Genomic DNA, 22,078 nt, shown 5'->3' on the forward strand with positions numbered 1-22,078 from the left:
AGTAGGTTGATAAAAGTCAACCAAAAAGGTAATAATGTTGCGACAACTGTAAAACCATAGGAGTAATTCATTTAGTCACAATAAAGTGTTACGTTTTTGAGTGTTGACTTTAAGGGCGAGATTAATAGGATGCAATTTTTAGTAAGGTTCCGAAATTGCACCTTATTGCTTTTTTCAAAATCGCAATCTTTGGGAAGAATTTCACTCTTTAATGAGATGCGAATTTGCGTAAAAAAAAATCAATATGGTGCGATTTTTAGTCATGAAAAAGTGCGAATTTGAGGACATGTGCGATTTTGGAGACACGGTTACCAAAAATCGCACCCTATTAAATTTGCGAGTTGTATACTTCATAATGGGAAAACATTTGGATGCGAATTGTGTGAGAAAACATCGACAGGTCAAAATGCGCAATTTTTGCAGCAAAAAAGTGCACTTTTTTTGCGCAATTTGCATCCTATTAAAAGTAAAATTTTTGGAAAACATGCGAATTCGGACTTTTTTGCTAATAAAATTGCAAAAGTCTAAAAAGTGCACTCTATTCAATCTCGCCCTACATTTCTATTGCCTGTTAATTTTACTTAATGCCCATATCCTTGCTCCCATTTATTGTACAATTCAAATAGAAAAGAGGTGGTGTGTTTCACATTAATTCTTGCTGATTTTGGGGAAATCTGTCTGTACCCCCAAAAAAGACAGAAAAACATTGGAAAACAATATTGACATTTATTAAATTGGGTCTGTTATAATAATAATTGCCTGTTATGTGAAATTTTTTTTTTAAAGCGAGTATTTTTCTGCAAAAAAAATTTTCAATTTAAATTTGGGGTGCATAAAAAGGACTGTAACTATATTTAAGTAATTATTATTATTTTTTTTAAATGGGGATGTTGTATGGTCATTCCGATCATACAAAATCCCCATATATCTATCCCACATCAATTACCTCTTTTTCTGGTATTTTGCATTTTTTTTACCCCAAAAATTACATGTTACAGTACTTGTTTATTATCACGGCGCCCGTTAAGTAGTTTACGTACTGTCCTATTTAGCGTAGTGTCCCTATAGCATGGCGGTGGCAGTTAGGTAGTCAGCGTAGTGTAAGCGCTATTTGTGACTACAAATGTGACTGGGACTGTGTGTACGTCCCCCCAATAAGCGGAATAGCGCAACAGCGACTGTGTGTACGTTCGCTTCAAAGCGCAGCTAGTGAAACTTTATGCAGTCAGCGTAGTCAGTAAGAACACTTACGCAGTCAGCATAGTCAGTCAAAAGAATGCTTACGCAGTCAGAGGTGAAGGTGAAGTGACTGTGATTAAGCTCCTTGTTAAAATTAATTTGGAATGGCTGCTGAACCACTGACAATATTTAACCTGCCGCAGACGGAGGAGGAGTCGGTGGCAATTTTTCAAGAGCACCACTTGCTGCCACAGACACAAACCTGTCTCAATGGCCAACCAATGCATTTAAGCATAAATGAGTATGTGGCGCTGTCACATTAAAACATGAAGAAGGTCAATCTCCTTGCGGCACATTGGTTTCACGGTCGTCACATCACATTTCTGACCCTTCTGCGTTTTATTTTTTAATGGGCAAAGGAGCTTACAAGCATTTCATTTTGTGAGCGGCACCTGAAATCAAACAAAACCATCATTTTGTATAACAATTTTATGTGTGAGGCCTGAACCCCTGATTTCATGTCCCATCCCCAACGCCGGATTGGCATACCTGGAAAAATTGTAGAAGTGGACGAAAGTCTATTTGTCCAGCGCAAGAATCATGCTGGATAAGTCCTACCTCAGCAGTGGCTGGTGGCATATCCTGTGAGACAGGTAAATGTTTCATAACACCAGTGGCCAGCCGTGATGCCAGCATCCTGATGTCCGCCATCCAGAAGCATATTGAACCGGGTATCATCATATACTCTTGACTATTGGCGCGCGTCCAACACACAACAACTTGAGCACACAACATCATGTGCAGGTCATCCACCGCTACAATTTCTTGGACCCAGACACTGGGGTTTATACCCAAAAAATGTAAAGGCTCCAGGGCTCATGCAAGTGGAGGAACAAGAGACAGAAGGGCACTGCGTGTCAATACCTTGACTCCTACCTGCAGGAGTTTATATGGCGCAAAACCCTTGGTGCAGAGAGCACTTTCCTGCACATTTTACATGCACTAACTCTGGTCCTAATGGCCAACAAACCAGCCGACGCATTACGCGTCCTCCCGACCTGTTCATACCTTCACTAGCCACATCGGCGTGGAGTTGATTTTATAAAGTGTGGTGAGCGCAGTGACCATGTGGAACACATGTGAAGTAATCCGCGTCCCCTTGCGGGGCTCGCTGCATTTGCCATGCTTCGTGCTCGTTTTCCGCATCCCCTGCGCATTTCCGCTCACTGCGCTCACCACACTTAATAAAAACAACTCCACACCAATGTGGATAGTGGGGATATCAACAGGTTGGGAGGACACGTAAAGTGTCCGCTCGCCACACTTTGGGCTGATGTGGATAGAGGGGCATGGCGGTATTTGCCAGAATTTGACATGGAACACTGGCAAATGCGCCCTTTTTGTGCACGAGATGCACGTGTGCCACCCCCCCTAACCGGTCTGGGACGCTCATGCGCATAAAATGCTTGCGCGTTCAACTAACATGGATTGTCTCTCTCTCTCTCTGCGTCTGCCAGGGTTAGGGTTCTGGTGGTTCCCGGCGCTGTATGTGAAGCAAGTCCTCCAATGCTGTTCCTGCATCTGCCAGCGCACCCGACCCTGTAGACGCCGGTAGCTTTATTCGTTACTTTACACTACGCTGACTACGCTGCCTTACTACAACTACGCTGGCTGACGCTGACCACGTAGCTCTGACAATGCCAACTACGTTATGCACGCCGGTGCCGTGACAATACACAAGTCACTATTGGCCGAAGTAAGATAATTTAAAATTTCCAAGATTCTAAATAGTCATTAAGGAGGGTTTCCTAGTGGTTCTGAGCCAAGTCCCAACAGTTTTACCTTAAAATAGGGATTTTCCACAACTTTGCACCTGCTCAGGAGGTGGTGAAATCAAATGCACAAGAACCCCTATGGAGAATGAACGTATGTTTGTTCCACCTGCAATTAGATTGCATGATAACCAGTTTTCACTTTAACCAGTTTTCGCAGAAAGTGAAAACTTCTTAAGTGGTTACCACTAATTGAATTCCCCCCATTGGCTTCCTCTGTTCCTTATTTGTTTTACTATTTTTTGTTGGTTTTTGTTTCTAGTACTGTAGTGAAGCATAGTTTGATACAATTGTATTTTAGTGTTAAGTGTAATCACGTCTGACCGCAAATGTAATAAGACGTTAGAGGACTTTTACAAAATGTCTCTCTATAAAAGTATGATTCAAAGTTTCCTTTATTAGATTATAAATATTCTATTATAGATTCCTTCTAATTTTTCCATTTAAGCCACCAGCACTTACCTCAGAATCATCCAAGTAATTCCTGAGTTAAATGGATTTACTTTTCAATGAACCAACAAATCTTATGTATAGCATAATTTATGATGAGGAATACAGTAAAGAGAATTCTATAGTTGGAAATTTGTCACATTTTTCTTTCTTTTTTTTTTTTTTCAAATATATTGATATTGAACCTCTCACCAAGTTCAAAAAAACACAGCGAAACAGTACATTATTAATTTCATAGAAGTAGTATATCTGTAATACAGTATATACAGTATAAACATAAATGTGAACTAGAAAGTGTGGCCATGTCACCTACATGGTAATATCTAAACCAAAAGGTAAAAGAGAGTAACCATATATACTCGAGTATAAGCCTACTTTTTCAGAACATTTTTTATGCTGAAAAAGCCCCCCTCGGCTTATACTCGAGTGAGGGTCCCACTTGAGTCAATAAGTTTTCCCACTTTTTTGTTGGAAAATTGGGTGCCTCGGCTTATATTCGGGTCGATTTATACTCGAGTATATACGGTATTCCCTGCACAAGAACCAAGATGCAAATAGAAATGCAGATTCTTCAACAGAAACAGTAAAATTATGATACGTTATAAATGGAAAATCTAAAAACAAAAACATTATAAAACACAAAACAATCATAGTGAGATATGTACTATTTTTCTATAATTGAATAGACTAAAATTGAATAGAAAATTGAATGGGAATTGAAAGGTTTTACTACATTCTATGCAGATTCGATCCCAATGCATGCTCCTGTGTAGTGTAAACCAAATAGAAAAATAGTCAGGCAAGACTATATAGTACAGATATGTGCTATATAGTCAAATCAAATACATTTTGCGTACCATTCGATTTGATCCTGGTTCGATCCCAATCGAATCGCAAACAAAATCGCACTGTGTGTACCCACTACTACTGTAATATAGTGGGTACACATGGTGCGAATTTGCTTGCGATTTAATCCCGATTTGATTGGGATCTAATGAAATGGTACCCAACATGTATTCGATTTCACTATATAGTACAGATCTTTACTATATAGTCTTGCCTGAAAAGACTTTTTCTATTTGCTTTACACTACATGGGAGCACGTATTGGGATCGAATCTGCATCAAATGTAGAAAAACCATTCGATGCCCATTCGATTTTCTATTTGATTTTTCTATTCGATTTTGGTTCTATAAGCAAAATTTTATAGAAAAATAGTGTATATCTTACCGTGTGTACCCTCTATGAGAACAATGACAGAGCAGGGATATTCACAATGTTCACATCGAAATGAAGAGAAACTGTCTCACCTAAGTAGCTGGATGCCAGGACATTTTCCAACTGAAGCATCATAGCTTTGATGTCAGTATCCTTATAAAAAGAAACATAAGAAAAATATTACAGCCAGTTCTGGTTATATGTTTGGTACCCATTTATCCTATAAAGGTCATATTTTAGGTGACCACCACTGTATCTGAAATGGATGCTTTTTTTTTATGCCAACCTTTTGAACACTGTTGACTTATTGCATGTCAACCTTTTGAGGTAGACCTATTTACTGTCTATCTAGACACTGTAAAACTATCATGCTATAACTGCATGGTGGTGCGTGGAATACCTGATAGAATGTGTGGGCTACTGACAGTTCTTGAAACTGAAACTGAAATTCCACTAATTCAGCAATCCACCAGTTAATTAACTTTTCAACATCAGCAATTACAGTCTACAAATATTGTTGGGTTTTTACTGTCCTGACTTTTCCTACAATCAGGGTCAGATCATTGTCGTACCTGTGTTGTCTTATTGCTGAAGTTCTTGTGCTTTAGACCGGATTCTTATCCTGTTATTCTGACTTTTTTGATCTTGCTATATTGAGAACCTGCTTTGCCATTTCAGCAACTATGAGATCCTTGCCCACTTATCTTTAATTACTGCATACTGTGTTACATGTAGAACTGTGAATTAACTATTCCAAAAGCATAATTCCGCTCTTCCACTCTTCATCCTGAAGTCGTATAAACAGGTTTAAAAAGGTTGATCTATATTTCTGCATCCTGGTAAAATGATTTATGTGAGTGCTGCCTATCAACAATTATATTCGGGACCCTGTTCATTGGATCCTGAGGAGGGCACCAGCCAAAGTTATTCTTTATCGTAAAAACGACTTCATTGAGACATATATATATACATACATATAGCTATATAGAATATAGATATATGTATATATATATATATATATATATATGTATATATATATATTCATCATGGATTAGTATATATATATATATATATATATATATATAGGGACAACAATACCCAGCGCACAACAAGCCTCAGAAATCCCGATATAATGTCCACAGTCTCTCACGCAATGTGTGCAGCTTCTTTAATGGGGATAGTACCACAATCCCCGATAGGATACTTTCAAAAAAGAAATGAAGAAGAAAGCGCACCAATAAGCAAATGTGTAATAAAAATCATTTACTGATATATATGCTCACATACATTGAGGTTACGAATCATCAGCTTGCCAGCCCAGTATAATACAAGGTCACAACAAGGAACTCTGTCAGTTGTATATCACACCACGGAACAGCCTTGGATCGCCGGACAGGAATCCAAACGACGGAGCCGCCACGGGGAAGAGATCAGAGAACCCGCTGGAGTACAGAATGGAACTGGACGTCACCACGTCGGAATAACAAGCCATGCCCAACGCGTTTCGTCACTTAATTGAACTTCGTCAGGGGGTGTGGTTACCTCAGGTAAGTATCATGCTTATATACCCTTATTTCATTCACAGGTGGAAACATTCAGCAATTATTGCTCCCATGGACAAGTCCATCAAGCCCGCAATTACAAGCAGCCTATTACATTTAAATACAAAAAATGTCCTTATAATACAATCTTTACTACAGGCTAATACCGCATCGTTACATGAGAGAGAGAGAGAGAGAGAGAGAGAGAGAGTCCCAACAGTCCGGCACTCTTGTATATAGAAACAACAGGGTCCGGTGCCCATCCAAAGAAACAACTATATCCAACAGGGGGATGTCACTTAGACAATAAAGCAATGCAATACAAGCATCTTAAATAACGAGTATGATATATATTAATATTTCACCACTGATGTGTGCCTTCTCTGCTAAATTTCCTCCCTTTATTATCCTCATCACCTTAAAGAGTATGATATATAATAATATTTCACCACTGATGTTTGTCTTTTCTGTTAAATTTCCTCCCTTTATTATCCACACTATATTAATGAGTTAGATACATTATAACATTTCACCACTGATGTTTATCTTCTCTGCTAAATTTCAACTCTATATCTCTCCATTTTTAATCACTAATGGGTGCCTTATCTACTAAATTTCCTCCCTTCTATAGACTGTAGACTACTGTCCCAAGTTATCACTGCTCTGCTGTGACTAATAATGTATTCCCCTTTGGGACATAATTGGGTACTTGCTTCCTAGCAGGGTGCCCAGATTTCTTACGTACACAAACGTAGTGAAATCGCATCGCATTGCACATTTGTGCCGTGCGATGCGATTTCTCCCATAGATGGCGAGTAGAATCGGTACTTATATGTTAGTTGGGCGCCCACTATAGTTAGTACGGTCATACCCCCACTATCCATGTCTGCGTGGAATTGATTTTATATATTGTGGCGAGCGCAGCGAGCCCTATGCGTGGCGAGCATAGCGAGCCCTGCGAGTGGATGCGGAAAACTAAGCAAATAGCTTAGTGGGCGCCCAACTAACATATAAGTACCGTAGACTCTGTTCTTAAAACCCCACCAGTTTTAACGCAATACCGAAGCGTGGCGAGCGGCGACGAAACGTGTCCTCTGACCTTTTCATTACCCCACTATCCACGTTGGCTTGGAGTTGATTTTATATAGTGTGGCGAGCGCAGCGAGCCACAGAGCCCGAAACATGGCGATCCCCGCGAGGGGACGTGGATTACTTTACATGTATTCTGCATCCGCTCGCTGCGCTTGCCACACTATATAAAATCAACTCCACGCCGACGTGGATAGTGGGGGTATAAAAGGTCGGAGGACGCGTTCCACCGCCGCTCGCCACGCTTCGGGTTGGCGTGGATACTGGGGGTGACTCAAAACTATGCCATAGCTGATTACAATTGTAAACACCCATAACATGGGTGCTTGTTAAATGAAATATCGCATCGCATCGGGTGCACTGAGATCGGATTTGATATTTCATTGTATAAGCACTCCTGTGCACTTTATATGGACATCGCATCACATGCTACTATAACACTTATGCGATTTCACTACGGAGAATAGCCCAGTACGCATTTATCGTACTGGGCGCCCTGCTAGGAAACAAGTACCAATAATTGTTATATAGGCAGAACTACATAAAGTAACACTGAGCACATTTTCCATGTATACAAGGGTTCAGCTAAGCTCAGAGCTGGGAGCCGGTAAGACACGGCCCAACAAAAGTCCCTAGTAACCAGAGTGATGGCTCCGGCAACGGGACGGAGTGCAGGATGACATCATCAGCAGGAGACCCGCTCACGGAGACGCGGCGAGGACTCCACGCTGACTCCGGCTCCTGCTCTGCACAGACTAGGTATGTATAAAAGACTTATTAGGTCATTTAATCTGTTTGGTTATCTGTTACACACCATGGGCCCTTGAAGAAAATGCCACAAACGGCATTGAAACGCAGGGGCTAATATACCCATGTGCTGTATTCTTTTAATTGAATTTTGCAAATATACTTCTATAAACAGTCCCTTTGAGTGCCGCAGTCACTTTGGATCTTGTACACTACACTTATCTGGAGGCACTTAAGCAAACGTGAACGATTTAAAGGGAGTTCCGGTTCTACAAGTACTATAGATAATATACAAATCAAGCTTAACTGCATATATTAGTGGAATGATTGACTGAACAGGAAAGTATTGAGTCTAATTTTAAAGTATTCTACAGTACAGTAAAGGCAACAGGTGGGAGAGGCCTGCATTCTTGGAAATATCACCATGCCAACTTCCTGGGCTCGAAGGCCCGCATTCTGTGGGTCAGCTGCCTAAACTGAGGCTTACTCTGCCGACCATCTGTGGGAACATCATGCTCAATTGGACCCCAGCTTGCTACGTTGACCATAGGGCTGGCATTGCAGCTACATGCGGCAGGTGTCTCTTCTACTACTAAGAGGTCTCCTTTAAATTGGACAGAAATTCCAAGCTGCTTTCTAGCGGCATTGAATTTCCATCCATCTCTGAATCAGACCCCCAGTATCCATCACACTGAAAAGACAAGGGGGCAGAGTTACCCCCTCCAGGTGACTTATTATCTTTTACTAATCTTTTATTATTCTGGTACCAACCCAAGTTAGCCCATAAAGAGTGTCAGTGCTGATCAGGATGGACTTTTTTGCACACCACCATAGGGGCTACTTTTATGCTAGTGGGTACTGCTAGCTAAATTATTATTGAGTGCACTACCAATAAGATTATTATTAATGGGGTACTACAAATTTCTTTGTTATTAATGCAGGTGCTACTGAATAATGCATTATGTATGTGTTCATTACTAATTTGTTTATTATTAATGGAAGCACCACTGATTACTTTATTGATGGCACTACCAATTACATTATTATTATGTGCATTACTTGTTAGTCTATAAATGCTGTGGGCACTACTGATTTATTTATTAGTGATGGAAAAATCATACCTCCCAACTTCCGCAGCTCAGCAAGCAGGACACTGCTGCTGCGCGCCGCCGGCCTGCCAAATTTTTCGGGGGTGTGGCCTAATTTAGGGGCATGGCCTATACGCGCGGCTCCCCCGCGAGGCCACGCCCCCATTTTGCCGCTATGGGGGCATGACCCAGAGGCTCTGTGAGCCTCTAGCCATGCCCCCAGCCCCCTGGCTGCGGGAATAGACGCTGTGCGCATGCGCACAGCGTCTATTCCCCGCTGCTTAGCAGCTGACAGGGGGGACTCCCAACAGCCCCCCCACACCGCGGGACACTGCCGCCCTAACCTGGCCCTAGGCCTGGCCCTAACCCTTCCCAATAGTTCCTAACCTGTGTACCCCGCCACCAAGGCCTAACCCCCTGCCCCACAGCCTAACCCCTTTTCTAAGTGCCTAAACATAACCCTTCCTTCCCACAACCTAACCCTTCTATAGCTCCACCAACCTTCTCATTCTCAACTCTTTCCCTGCCCAATATGCTACTCACCCATGCCAGTTCTGGTCCGGGTAAGTAGTACCTGCACCCATGTGGTTGCAGAGAAATTAATTTTACACCTGACTAACATTCAGCGTGGAACACTGAAATCCACTCTCAGGAAGCAAAGTCTTGATAAGCCACAGTCAGTTTAAGAAAAATGAGACAGGCAGCACACAAGAACATGATGCCACTAATCTGCATTTGAAATGGAGGGCTGTAAACTTTGCATCCATAATGAAAAGTATTAAAGTTTTCATCAGTATTGGTGTATTGGTGGAAATAGGACATTGTTATAAGTGGGTTAAAAAATAACCAACATTTTAATGCCAAAGATGATTTTTAATGACGGTAGAAGAATGTAAAGAAAGACAGTAACATGATCAATGGGTTGTGATCTATTGATCTGCACTTGTCTGTCTTGAATTTTGATTTCATGCATAGATGTCATGATACTGGGGGGTGTTTATTAACATTGACAGTTTGCCCTTGAAGATAAAAAAACAAACACAAAATCTCACTAGTGCATTTAACCATACATTGTTCAACAAAGAACAAGATGGTCTTATAGTCTACAGCAGGGGCCACTAAATGTCAGATGATGCTAAAGGGAAAATACTGTATAGAAAATAACAAAGAACAATCATTTGAATATGTTTGGCACCCTGATGGCATAGAAGTTTGCATAAAAAGTACTAGTTAAAGTCACTCTGCTACAAAGTGTATTTACTCCACAAAAATGTTAGAGAATGCATTCTACAAAATAGACTTTGAATTTTTTGGACAAATTTGTGGGGAATTCAATTGGCCACAGTAAGTTACCACAGCTAAATGACCTCCGGTAATAATTCAATTGATGCTGTGAGACAGCATTATCACGATTTTGTTTTACCTGCCGGTGGCAGGAGAGATTAAATCCACTATAAGTACTGTTTTTTGGCAGCTGCCATTGAAAAGACACATGGATGCAGGAACTTATTCTGTGTATTCCACAAGAAAATGGGTACATTTTTCAGCGGAAAAAAAGGGCATTCATTTAATTGCCTAGAAAAAAAAACCTGTTGGCAATTTTTTTTTTATTTTTCATTGAAAGGTAGACTTTAGTTTAACAATGTTAAAGAAAAATTCCCCTTCTGAATAGCACATTACATTATTCCATACCACTATATCTCTGAGTAGGTGGAGGTCACATGCTGAACACCAAGACTATCAGCATTTACATACACATATGTAGCTACGGTAACGTTTTGTTTTGATTTTATGTCAAAAAGCTACTGTACAGTTGCAAATGTTATCTTTATTTTTACTCCTAAATCAGTGGTTCCCAAACTTTTTTGAATCACGGCACCCTAGAGCATCAAAATGTTTTCAAGGCACCCCTAGGCCAAATGTTTCTTATTGAGAAATTTAGAAAAAAACAAAATAAAGTGCATTGTGTTTATATGTCGCAGTTATCTGGTGAGGGACAGGATTTGCTTCTGTTTGTCCACATATGTTATGATTGGCAGCCACAAGCACTGGTTTTGCCTGTTACATTGACCATTAATAATATGAATTGATCCTGGTCCACCAACCCAAGGCACCCCTGCAAGTGTCCTGAGGCACCCCAGGGTGCCTAGGCACACAGTTTGGGAACCAATGTCCTAAATGATACAAAATGTAAAGTGTGTGTCTGTGTGTTAGTGTATGATGATGTTATTCATAATATTTAAGACTATATAAGCTGTTAAGAAATGAATGTAGTGTTACAATAAATCTGCTTAGAAGTAGTATTTGGATGCCCTAAATGACCACTAATCGTATCAATTTATTGAAAGTCCAAACAGAAATAACAATACCTATATCTCTTGATACGCAACAATGGGGACATAACCATAAGGGAGACATTGGTGAACAGTGATCACAATATGATCACATTTGATTTCAATTTTAACAAAGATAAGTATATAGAAGCAACTAGGTCCTTAAATTTCAGAAAACCAAACTTTGGTAAGTTTGAGGAGTCCTTAAAGTATATAAACTGGAAGGGATTATTTAGAGGTATGGATACTACTAAAAGTTGGAAAACATAAAAAAAAATACTGCTGGAGGGTACTGATAAATTTATTCCTAGGGTAAATAAAAGAATAAATGTCAAAAGGAAACCTATGTGGTTTAACAGCAAAGTCAAATTTTAAATAGCTAAAAAAAGGAGGGCATTCAAAGCGTTTACACAAGATGGGGCACACAATTAATTATCCACATATAAAGAATGTAATTAGAAATGTAAAAATACAATCAAGATGGCAAAATTAGAGACTGAACGTAAAATAGCAGCAGATAGCAACTGTAAAACCCCAAAATTCTACAGTTATATAAACGGGAAACGGTTAAGGAAGGAAAATATTGGCCCACTAAAAAATAAGCAGGGTATCCTGGTAATAGAAGGAAAAGAGAAAGCGGAAATATTCAATTAATTTTTTTGCTTTGGTATTTACAAGGGAAGAATCTTCAGAAGATCTCCCACAGGTTAAATGCTCGGCTCTTGATAGCTCCTAAACTGTATGTTTGAATGTGGAAATAGTCATAAATAGATTATAGAAACTAAATAGTAACAAATCTCCTGGCCCAGATGAAATACACCCTAGGACACTAAAAGAATGAAGTTCTGTCGTAGCACTACCATTATATCTGATATTCGAGGAATCAATAAACTTGGGGACGTTACCATGGGACTGGCATAGCTAACATAGTACCAATATGAAAGAAAGGTACTGTAGCAAAACGAACCCTGAAAATTATAGACCAGTCAGCCTTAGATTCATTGTGGGGAAAATAATAGAAGGAATAAAGAGATAGTATCCAAAATTTCTTAGAACAGTAGAAAGTGATAAGTAAGGCTCAGCATGGGTTCATCACAAATAGATCTGGTCAGACTTATTTAATTAGCTTCTATGAAGAGGTCAGTAGGGGGCTGGACTTCTGTTGATGTAATACTGCTTGATTTCACTAAAGCTTTTGACAAAGTGCCTCATAAAAGGTTATTATTGAAACTGGGTAATTTAGGGGTAGGAGATAAAAAATTGTAATTGGATGAAACACTGGTTGCACAATCGGGGAAAGTGGTGGTAAATGGTATACATTCCAGCTGAGGTAAGTTCCAAAGTGGAGTCCCGCAAGGTCCAATATTGGGCCCCACCTTGTTTAATTAATTCATTAATGATATTGGAAGTGACATTCTGAGTAAAATTGCAATATTTGCGGACAACAAGAAGTTGAGTAAGGATATTAACTCAGGAGAGGATGTGGAAACACTACAAAGTGACTTAAATAAACTGGAATGGTGGGCGGAAAGGTGAAAAATGCAATTTAATGTTGAAAAATGTAGTAATTCGTTATGGGAAAAAAATGAACAAGCTACTTATAGCCTAAATGGAGTTATTATAGGGAATTCTGCTGTAGAGATGGGGGTCATCATAGATGAAAAATTGGGTAATAGCACACACTGCTCAAGTGCAGCAGTAAAAGCAAACCGGACACTGGCATGCATTAAAAGGGGTACGGATTCAAGGGATGCCAATGTGATAGTGCCTCTTTACAAGGCATTGGTGAGACCACACTTGGAATATTGTGTTCAGTTCTGGGCACCGCACCTTAAAAAGGACATAAATGAATTGGAACAGGTACAGAGAAGGGCGACTAAGCTAGTCAAAAGGTTTCGAATCACAAGAATACAAATATAGGTTAACCAGGCTGAATAAGTTTTCACTGGAGAAAGGGAGGATTAGAGGTGATATGATTAGTATGTTCAAATACAGGATTGGAAATAATATGGAACTGGGAGATGATTTATTCTCAGGCCTATACTTAGGACACATGGGCATGTACTGAGGCTCAAAGAAAAGAAATTCTGTACTGAGTTAAGAAGAGGATTCTTCACCATTAGAGCATTACAATTCTGGAACTCAGTGCTGGTGGGGGTGATTACAGCAACTACTGCTAATGAATTTAAATCAAAATTGAATGCATTTTTGGCCACTAAGGGAATCCTATAGATATGACTTACTGAAGTCGGTAGTTAGATAGGTTGAACTCGATGGACTAATTTTTTTCAGCCTAAATTACTATGTAAATATATGTAAATTGTGAAATATGAAATTGCCATTACTGTGACAAACCCTATTCTGTTTGCTATGTCCTATGTAGAAGTCACTAGTCAGAAGCCTTGCCGGTGGAGTGTTTGGTAATCAGACCAGATGTTGTGCCAAAACAAAATATCTGTTTCTGGGGAAGAAATCCTTGCCTCTCTGATGTGGTATGAGGTATGAAAAGGTGAATTAATAGTAGTGTTGCTGATGTCAAGAATTGAGACAAGAGCCACTACATCCAGACACACCAAAAGGAGGTAATATCAGGGTCTGTGATAATCCATTTGCAATAGTGAGGGTTCAGGGTGAATCCTGACCATCCATTGAAGTTTGTGTATATCTCTGTATTGGTAAATGCAATCTATGTAAATCAATCACAATTTGTTAATATCATTTTCATCTAATATAGTAATGTGTCTACGGCTGTAATTTCTTATATAAGTAAAAAGAACAGCCTCTCCACAGACCATGCTGTATCCAGTCTCCATGCTCTTTAATTTGGGTAACTAGCAGTGTAGGCACGGGGGTCTCCAGACAACTTCGATATGATTATCTGATCTGAGATAAGTGAATATTAAAACTTTTCCTGTTATGTCATGGCATCCGGCAGTGTATCTAACTACAGATGTGTCCTTATAATTTGTTGCTGTGGTATGCACTATAGTAACGTCTATAATCTGCATACTATGAAATTATACAAAGCAGCTGATTTATTGCCATGAGCTACTTCTTTACTGGCTCACTTCTAAACACTTATAACTGCTTCATACATCTGCCCCTGAAGTCAGACGTCTTTGAAAGCCTGAGATGTGTGAGTGACAGGCAAGGCAGGAATTCTTCAGTGTGATTCTGGGGGCATACAAGTTTTTAATTTATTTCTGTGTTATGCAAAAAAGCTTTTTTTTATTGCTGCAGGAGCCATGAAAGTTTTTATATTTCTTCTATGGGAAAATTGGTAAAATACTGTAGTAATATTTTCTTTGGTCAACTCAATCCTGGGAATCCCGGCTCTTGAGAATTTGTTTCAATCACAAATCCTTTGTTTCAATCACAAATTGGGATCCCTACTCCTGTCTTTATGCTAAACACTTTGATTCTCACAAGAAAACAAAATCCTAAACATTATTTTAATTAGCATTAATCTAACCCTTTTGTAGAAACTAGAAATATATTTGGCAAACTGTTCTCAAACCTGTTGATATGTTGTTTGAGTTATTTGTGTCTCTTCATCATAGTTTTCTTCTTCTATGGACTCTGAATCACTATCTTCAGAACAAGAATCAAAGCCATCCTCATAATATTCTTCTGCTACCTGTGGGTCTTCTGGAATATCTTCAAAATACAAATAACAGAATTATGCAAAATATTTAACATCCATACTACTTAAGGCCAACAGTTTACAGCAGACTTAAATGGCTTTTTTGCTTTCCTACAGGAGAGGAGATGAAAGCATCCCAGGTCGCATCGACCCAATTTACACTACACAGTGACTCAGGTTGAACCCGTGTTCAACCCTGGTCGCTACCTGGGTAGAAATGCCGGGTCTCACGTCCTGGGTTATTTCTACAGTGAGCGTTTCCACCTGCCTAAAATCCCGCTGCAAAAACCAGGGATATTTAGGCTACTGGAAAAGGGGTATTAGATGCAACAGGGAAAAAAGAACTCTTTTAGCCATACCCAAAATATGGCTAAAACTTAGCTTTTAATCATTAAAATGGCACACATAGTAGAATGCTGTAGAAAAGTAAAGTATACCAGGTTATGTCTAAATATATATGCAGATCAAATAAATACCCAGTGTACATAATTAGTAACCCTGCTTTATGTAAGGGATAAGGAGGATGCTGGTAAGTATAATCAAAAACAGTCTGAGAAATAAATTCTCTGCTCGGTGATGTAATCTCAGTGTCACAGTAAAAATCTCAGAAGAAATATTTATACAGTCAGAAGAGAGAGCTCACTAAGGTATTCTAACGGGATCCTTTATACGGACACAGCTACTGGATACATACCATTGTAAAACCGGTATTTACTATACTTTACTATACTAGTTACTCTCTAATGTTTTGCCAAATTAGTATAAATCTATATAAACAATAATAATATCACAAACCAAGAATAAAAATAAATAATAAGATTTCTCTTTTCTTTTTGTACTGTGTAATTTTTAAAAGTAACTTTGGTTAACCTGATATTTTATAGATTATACTAACTCTTATATTTAACTATTGTTTAGATGAAGATACGATTTACACACATATATATATATATATATATATATATATATATATATATATATATATACCCGTTAGGGGGGTTGGCACACTCCTTCATATAATTCAACAGTGCCTGCGGTGTCCATCCAAATGGCTTGTCAAGCCAAACATATACACAGCAGGTAGGGTAGAATGCACTCACCAGGGCTTCTCTTCATTAGCATAAAAAAGACTTTTATTTATTCATCTCAGTCACAGCGACATCTTTTTGGTCATGTGTCGACGTTTCGACCGCCCACAAGGCGGCCTTTTTCAAGACACCACCACAGTGTCGCCTCCTACAAGCATTGTGTGAGGCGATACTGTGGTGGTGTCTTTAAAAAGGCCGCCTTGTGCGCGGTCCAAACGTCGACACATGACCAAAAAGATGTCGCTGTGACTGAGATGAATAAATAAAAGTATTTTTTATGCTAATGAAGAGAAGCCCTGGTGAGTGCATTCTACCCTACCTGCTGTGTATACACACACACATACATATTATTATTATTATTATTAGATAGAGCGCAGAGGGGGAGCGAGAGAGAATGGACTATTTTCTTTCAGTAACTGCAGGTGACAAAATGTTGCTGTTTGACAAATAGCTTTAATTTTCCAGAATCCCTTGAGTCAGACTTATAATAAAAGTGTTAATATACTGAACTTCCTACAGACATAGAAAAAGTTGAATATATTTGAGGAATTATGCTACAGTTGCATCATTCACAGATCACACTGCCTGTAGGTATCCAACATGTCAAGTAAAGGAATTGCAAGAGGTTAGACTAACAACTTTTCACATCCTTAATCGGATAGAATGTTTTGATATGTACAGTTGTGTGGAAGGATGAGTTGATTTCTGTATTGAGAAAAGTCAGGAGCACAACAATCATTTTACCACAAATTACATTTAGCAAATATTTGTTTTCACAAGTTTGTATCTTCTGATTTTACAATAGTTACCTGCAAAAAAGTATCTTATTTTATTGCAGTTTTCCTTAAAAAGATATGAAAAAAGTTTCTGAAACCTTTGTAGCCTCAGTCTGTCACTGTCATCAAAATTAATTTATAAGGTATAAAAAGATGAATCAACCGCACAAATTAAAAAATGGAACCAATGGACATCTCGGGTAAAATGTAATAGGGTGAGATATTCAGAAAGTGAGAGATTTGGTAAGAAATCTCCAGGTGTTTTTTAAAGCAGCAATCATTTACTCTGCACAGCCAGTTTGATTTTGAAGTGTAAATGATTACACTTCAAAATCAAACTGGCTGTGCAGAGTAAATGATTGCCGGTTTAAAAAAAACTGGAGATTTCTTACCAAATCTCTCACTTTCTGAATCTCTCATCCTATTACATTTCACCCCTCAAGTGTTATGTACAGGTTTATAGAAGTGCATTTGTTTGCGCAGGCAGATGGGAAGGATTGAGAATAGTGGAGGTATTCTCACTGAAACATGGAAACATGCCGTGGTGCTTCGGATGTGGAGCAGTGAAGAAATTTGATTACATTCTGTACTGCAGGTCATAATAATAATAATAATAATAATAATAATAATAATAATAATAGTAACAAAAAACAATGGCAAGGACAGCTTTTCAGTGCCATATATTGCAATGGATAGTTATTCCCGATCCACATAACTTGTGGACAAGCTTGGAGCTGGCAGAGATTGGGTCTTGTTTCATATGGTACTATGGAAAGTGTTTTTTCCTTTTGTATACACAGAACACCATGATGAAAATGTTGTCATAACATTAAAACATTGATTTTAGTAACTACTGCTTCTTGTCATTTTATTATTTGAGTGCTGAGGAAGTTGTGTATACAATGAAATAAATAATATAAAAGACTGGACTTCACCCCAGTGGATGACCAATCCCTTACACCGTGACATGAGTAAGGTCCGGCTACTGATATTTAGTGGGTATTTAATGCCCCGCCGCTATTTCTGATGGGGGAAATAGCGGTGAGTGCCTATTCAATGCTGAAATACAAGAGGTGGATATACTGCGCTCACCGTGTTAATAACTTGTATTCAGGCGCTGCTATGCCTTAAGGATGTCCCAAAGTATTTTGGTTCATATGCAATATCGTTGGGGGGGCTAAAGTGCTGCCTGTATATTAATGATTGCTTGGAGTAGAAAAGAGAATGAGGAAGATAGTTGTGTGATGTGTGTTTTGAAAAAGGATAGTTGAGATGCAGTTTGTGACTGGTAATTATCACTTTATTGGTTTACAATTCGAAGAATTGGGTCATGTACAACCTTAAGAATAATCAGTGCGATTAATCCTGGAGTGGGTTGCTGCTGGATTCCACAGATTAGGGTGAGTAGTAGGTTTTGATTGTGGGATTACTTGGTGTTTAGTTACACCTTTAGGGGGTCTCCAATTGTGGGAATTTTCTATGCAGTGTCACTGTGGGGAGATTCCTGAACGGGGTTCAGGTGGTCCTTTACGGATCCCTTTACATTGGTCCGTTGGTCCCTTTTCCGGGATCTACAGTCTCCCTCAATGATTTGCAGTGAAAATGTAGGTCTTGGTAGTGGTCATAATTAATGAGGCAGAGTGGGAGGGAGCCTGTTGGGCTTAAGGCGATTCAGCATGAACCCCTTTACAATCTTATTTGAACAGCCTATGTCCTCTCCTGGCTCTGTTGTGTCTTGAGTTAACTGCGTGTGGTTACAGTCTTGCCTGCGTCATCCCGCTGGGCAAGTGCTGATGGGCAGTTGGTGCAGTACACTGACGGTTTTTGGTTGTCTCAGTCAAGGTGCCCCCATTCCTGGTTCACATTCATGTGTGACCGCAGTGTCCTGGCCGCGTTGTTTGTCCCTGTTGTGGAGTGAGTCTTGGGCCGGGTGCCGGTGTGACATATGTTCATAGGGTCTCGGCTCTCGCAGGATGTGGCGGATCATTGGGTGCCGTAGCGCTGCCTCGTTTGGTGCAGTCTTTCTCTGATCTGGTGTAAATGGCAGATGAGAGCCAGCAGTCTCCGCCACAGATGCTGAGCAGCCACCTCCCTGTTGCTGTGTCTCGCCCAGCTGCAGCTGCTGTGACCCAGGACCTTGGCACTGAGTGAACAAGTGACAAAACACTGCTGCTACACTTTAGACAGCATTTATAGAGTCATCTCGGAAGAGAGTGGACCTGACTTTAAAAGCCATCGGGCCCGTTTTGCCGAGAATTGCCATGGATTGTCGAGATCACAGCCATATCTCGGCGATCCACAGCCATTTCTCATGGACACGCCTCCTTTTTGTCGTTTGGCAAGTGGGACATTGAATCCCGCCTGCTGAATATCAGTTGAACGGGCCAGGATCATGACTGTCGGGACGTCCCACAGTCGTAACCGTGGATTGAATACCCCCCATAGTCTCCATTGAGGTCCTGTTCATTGATTTATGTAAAGGTTTTTCATCAATACATTTGTATTCAAGTATTTGAAATACTGATTTATGAGTGGACTACTGTATGATTATTTTTGTTTGTGTGCTTTCTTGTAAAAGGGTGTTGTTATAGGGTGAAGAAAGGTTATCCTGCAATAGAACCTGTCAATTACATTGCACAGGTACCAGCCAGCCAAGGCAAGGGCTCTCATTTGCAATGGACAGGCATCACGGACAGGAGTAGCCCTCTCCTCCACTTAGATGGGAGCTGCCGCTGCTAACCTTTAGTTTGAGTTTCAATCAAATGTTTTGTAAGGAGTTCCCACAAATTATGAATGTGATAAGGGCAGATTTGTCTTAGCTTCTTAAAATAAAAACAGACCAAAATATATATTTTAAATGAATAGTGTTGCAAGTATAATATGTTGTATGGCAACACAATTTCTCAGAATAAAAGGTAACCTATATGGTTAATTACAGTAAAACACATTTTGGGGAAAATAAAGACTATTAAACCTGAATAAAGGGGCTGAAAATTAATTTCTAAAATACAAAGAATCTAGAAAATGATGTACAACGTAAATCAGGTTAGGAATGTCTGAAGCTGAAAGCATGCATACATTTCTAAACAGATTTTTTATAGAACTGCATGTACCAAATGCAAGGCCAAATTTAACAAATATATAAATCAATAGGCAATAAAAAGTGCTATCATCACAAATAAAGATATATTATGTTAAATAAAAATGTTCATCAAACAGAAACCTGCATGGTAACACAAATCTGTTTGAAATACAGTATTTATATTGCTTGCAACCCTTTTTTTAATATATTTATATATATATATATATATATATATATATATATATATATATATATATATATATATATAGAATCACACTCACCCCATCCACAGCAGCAAACGGAGCAAGATAAACGGATCAGCACTCAGTAATTGGTGAAGAAAGTAAAGTGTATTTACATTACACGCATGTTATAACAAACAGTGCAGACAGCTGTCCCAACAGCTGTTTCAACCAGGGTGTCCCGGTTTTCATCAGGGACACCCTGGTTGAAACAGCTGTTGGGACAGCTGTCTGCACTGTTTGTTATAACATAACCGTTTGCTGCTGTGGATGGGGTGAGTGTGATTCTATAGTAACATTTCTGGACCCTGCACCGACTGAGCTCCCTACAAGTGAGTGCCATCTTGCCTTTTTTCATTATATATATATATATATATAGACATATATAGATATATATATCTATATATATATATATAGTGTCCGTGAGTAAACAAAACATTGCCATTTGCTGGCAGCGAGTGAAACTACATCTATTTCTCTTTCATACATACAGAAACAAAGAGGCAATCACAAGGTAGCTTTCAAAGTTTTTGCTTCGAGCAGGCTTAGCTAATTTATTAATATCTGGCCCTAGCACAGACATTCTTAATCTATGATCACTGCAATTTACCATTAAAATGTTGTTGGTGCAGCTAAGCGACAGTCAGCTTGTCTTGGTGCACCTAAATATGCGTATGTGGCACAGCTTGTATATATGTATAATCATTTTTTTTAAATTGTTACATTTAAAAAAATAATTACTTTGTCATTTTTATTATTTAAAAAATAATGTATACAAATAAAGCATTTTTTTCTCAATGAATATTTCTTGCTACATCATCTCCATCTGAAGATGGGAATTGTGAAAGCAGAATTGCAGTAATACATGTACTGCCACAATCCTTGGTAAATAGAGTATCCATGCTATTTAAACAGGGGTTGGGTTTACTAACCAGGCAGAACAGACATTTAGGATGACACAAGGTTAATGCAGCAGGTATTTAGAACAGGTACACAATGCATATACAAATATATGTGCATTGTGCACCTGTTATAGATATCTTTACTATATCAGTGGAATAGCGGTGGTGGTGTAATGGAACTTGCATTACGGAGACTCTAAGGGGCGCATTATATAGAAGATTCAGCTCTGAAGAGGTAAAAGATAGTCACACATGCAATAACAGCTAACAAAGGTCAGAGGTCATGCCTCCACTAGACCGGCCTAGCAATGTTGCAAAGAAACAAAGCAGGGTGCACTCTCCTCACAACAAGAACAAACAAAAACAACAAAAATAGCAATGACAAAGGATTATAAAACATCCAGATAGATCTATGACAATCAATATAAATGTATATGAATGGTGGTAGGGTGGCAATCCAAATTGTGAATAGGAAAACATCACCCCAAACCATTTTACCACCCTTGCAATTCCCACACCCTCCGCATGACAAAGGGAGTATTCAATCTGGGAATTCGACCGTCGGAACATCCCGTCAGTCAGAATCCCAGGCCGTTTTCGCTCAGCTCAACTGTATCTCGACAGCTGGAATTCAATGTCCAAGCTGTCGCATGTCGGAAAAAGAGCTTGTTGGAGAAAACAGCCACAGATTGTCATAAACGGCTATGAATTCAACAATCCATTGACGTTTCTAACAAAACAGATCAACTTGTTTTAAAGATGGATCTGTTGTATCATAATGTGCCTTCAATGCTGTCAGAAATGACAGTTGGAGAAAATGGCCACGGATTGTCATAAAAGGCTATGAATTCAACAATCCACTGCCGTT

At 39.2% G+C, this 22,078-nt stretch overlaps 1 protein-coding gene across 2 annotated transcripts in view; it reads right to left on the bottom strand.

Moving 5' to 3' along the window:
- Positions 1 to 22,078, bottom strand: part of NEK11 (NIMA related kinase 11) — a 270,045-nt gene that overhangs the window by 35,471 nt on the left and 212,496 nt on the right. For both annotated transcript variants that reach the window (XR_014475030.1, XM_083188604.1), the window contains exons 13-14: positions 14,995 to 15,134; positions 4,772 to 4,832 (exon numbers count right to left, since the gene is read on the bottom strand). Coding sequence is in view for 1 of the 2 variants with exons in the window: in XM_083188604.1 (XP_083044730.1) it covers positions 4,772 to 4,832; positions 14,995 to 15,134 (201 nt within the window). In the remaining variant the exon portion in view is untranslated. The remainder of the gene's footprint in view (positions 1 to 4,771; positions 4,833 to 14,994; positions 15,135 to 22,078) is intronic.

This window comes from Crinia signifera, chromosome 5 (genome assembly GCF_055691185.1).
Source record: "Crinia signifera chromosome 5, ASM5569118v1, whole genome shotgun sequence".
Taxonomy (NCBI): domain Eukaryota; kingdom Metazoa; phylum Chordata; class Amphibia; order Anura; family Myobatrachidae; genus Crinia; species Crinia signifera.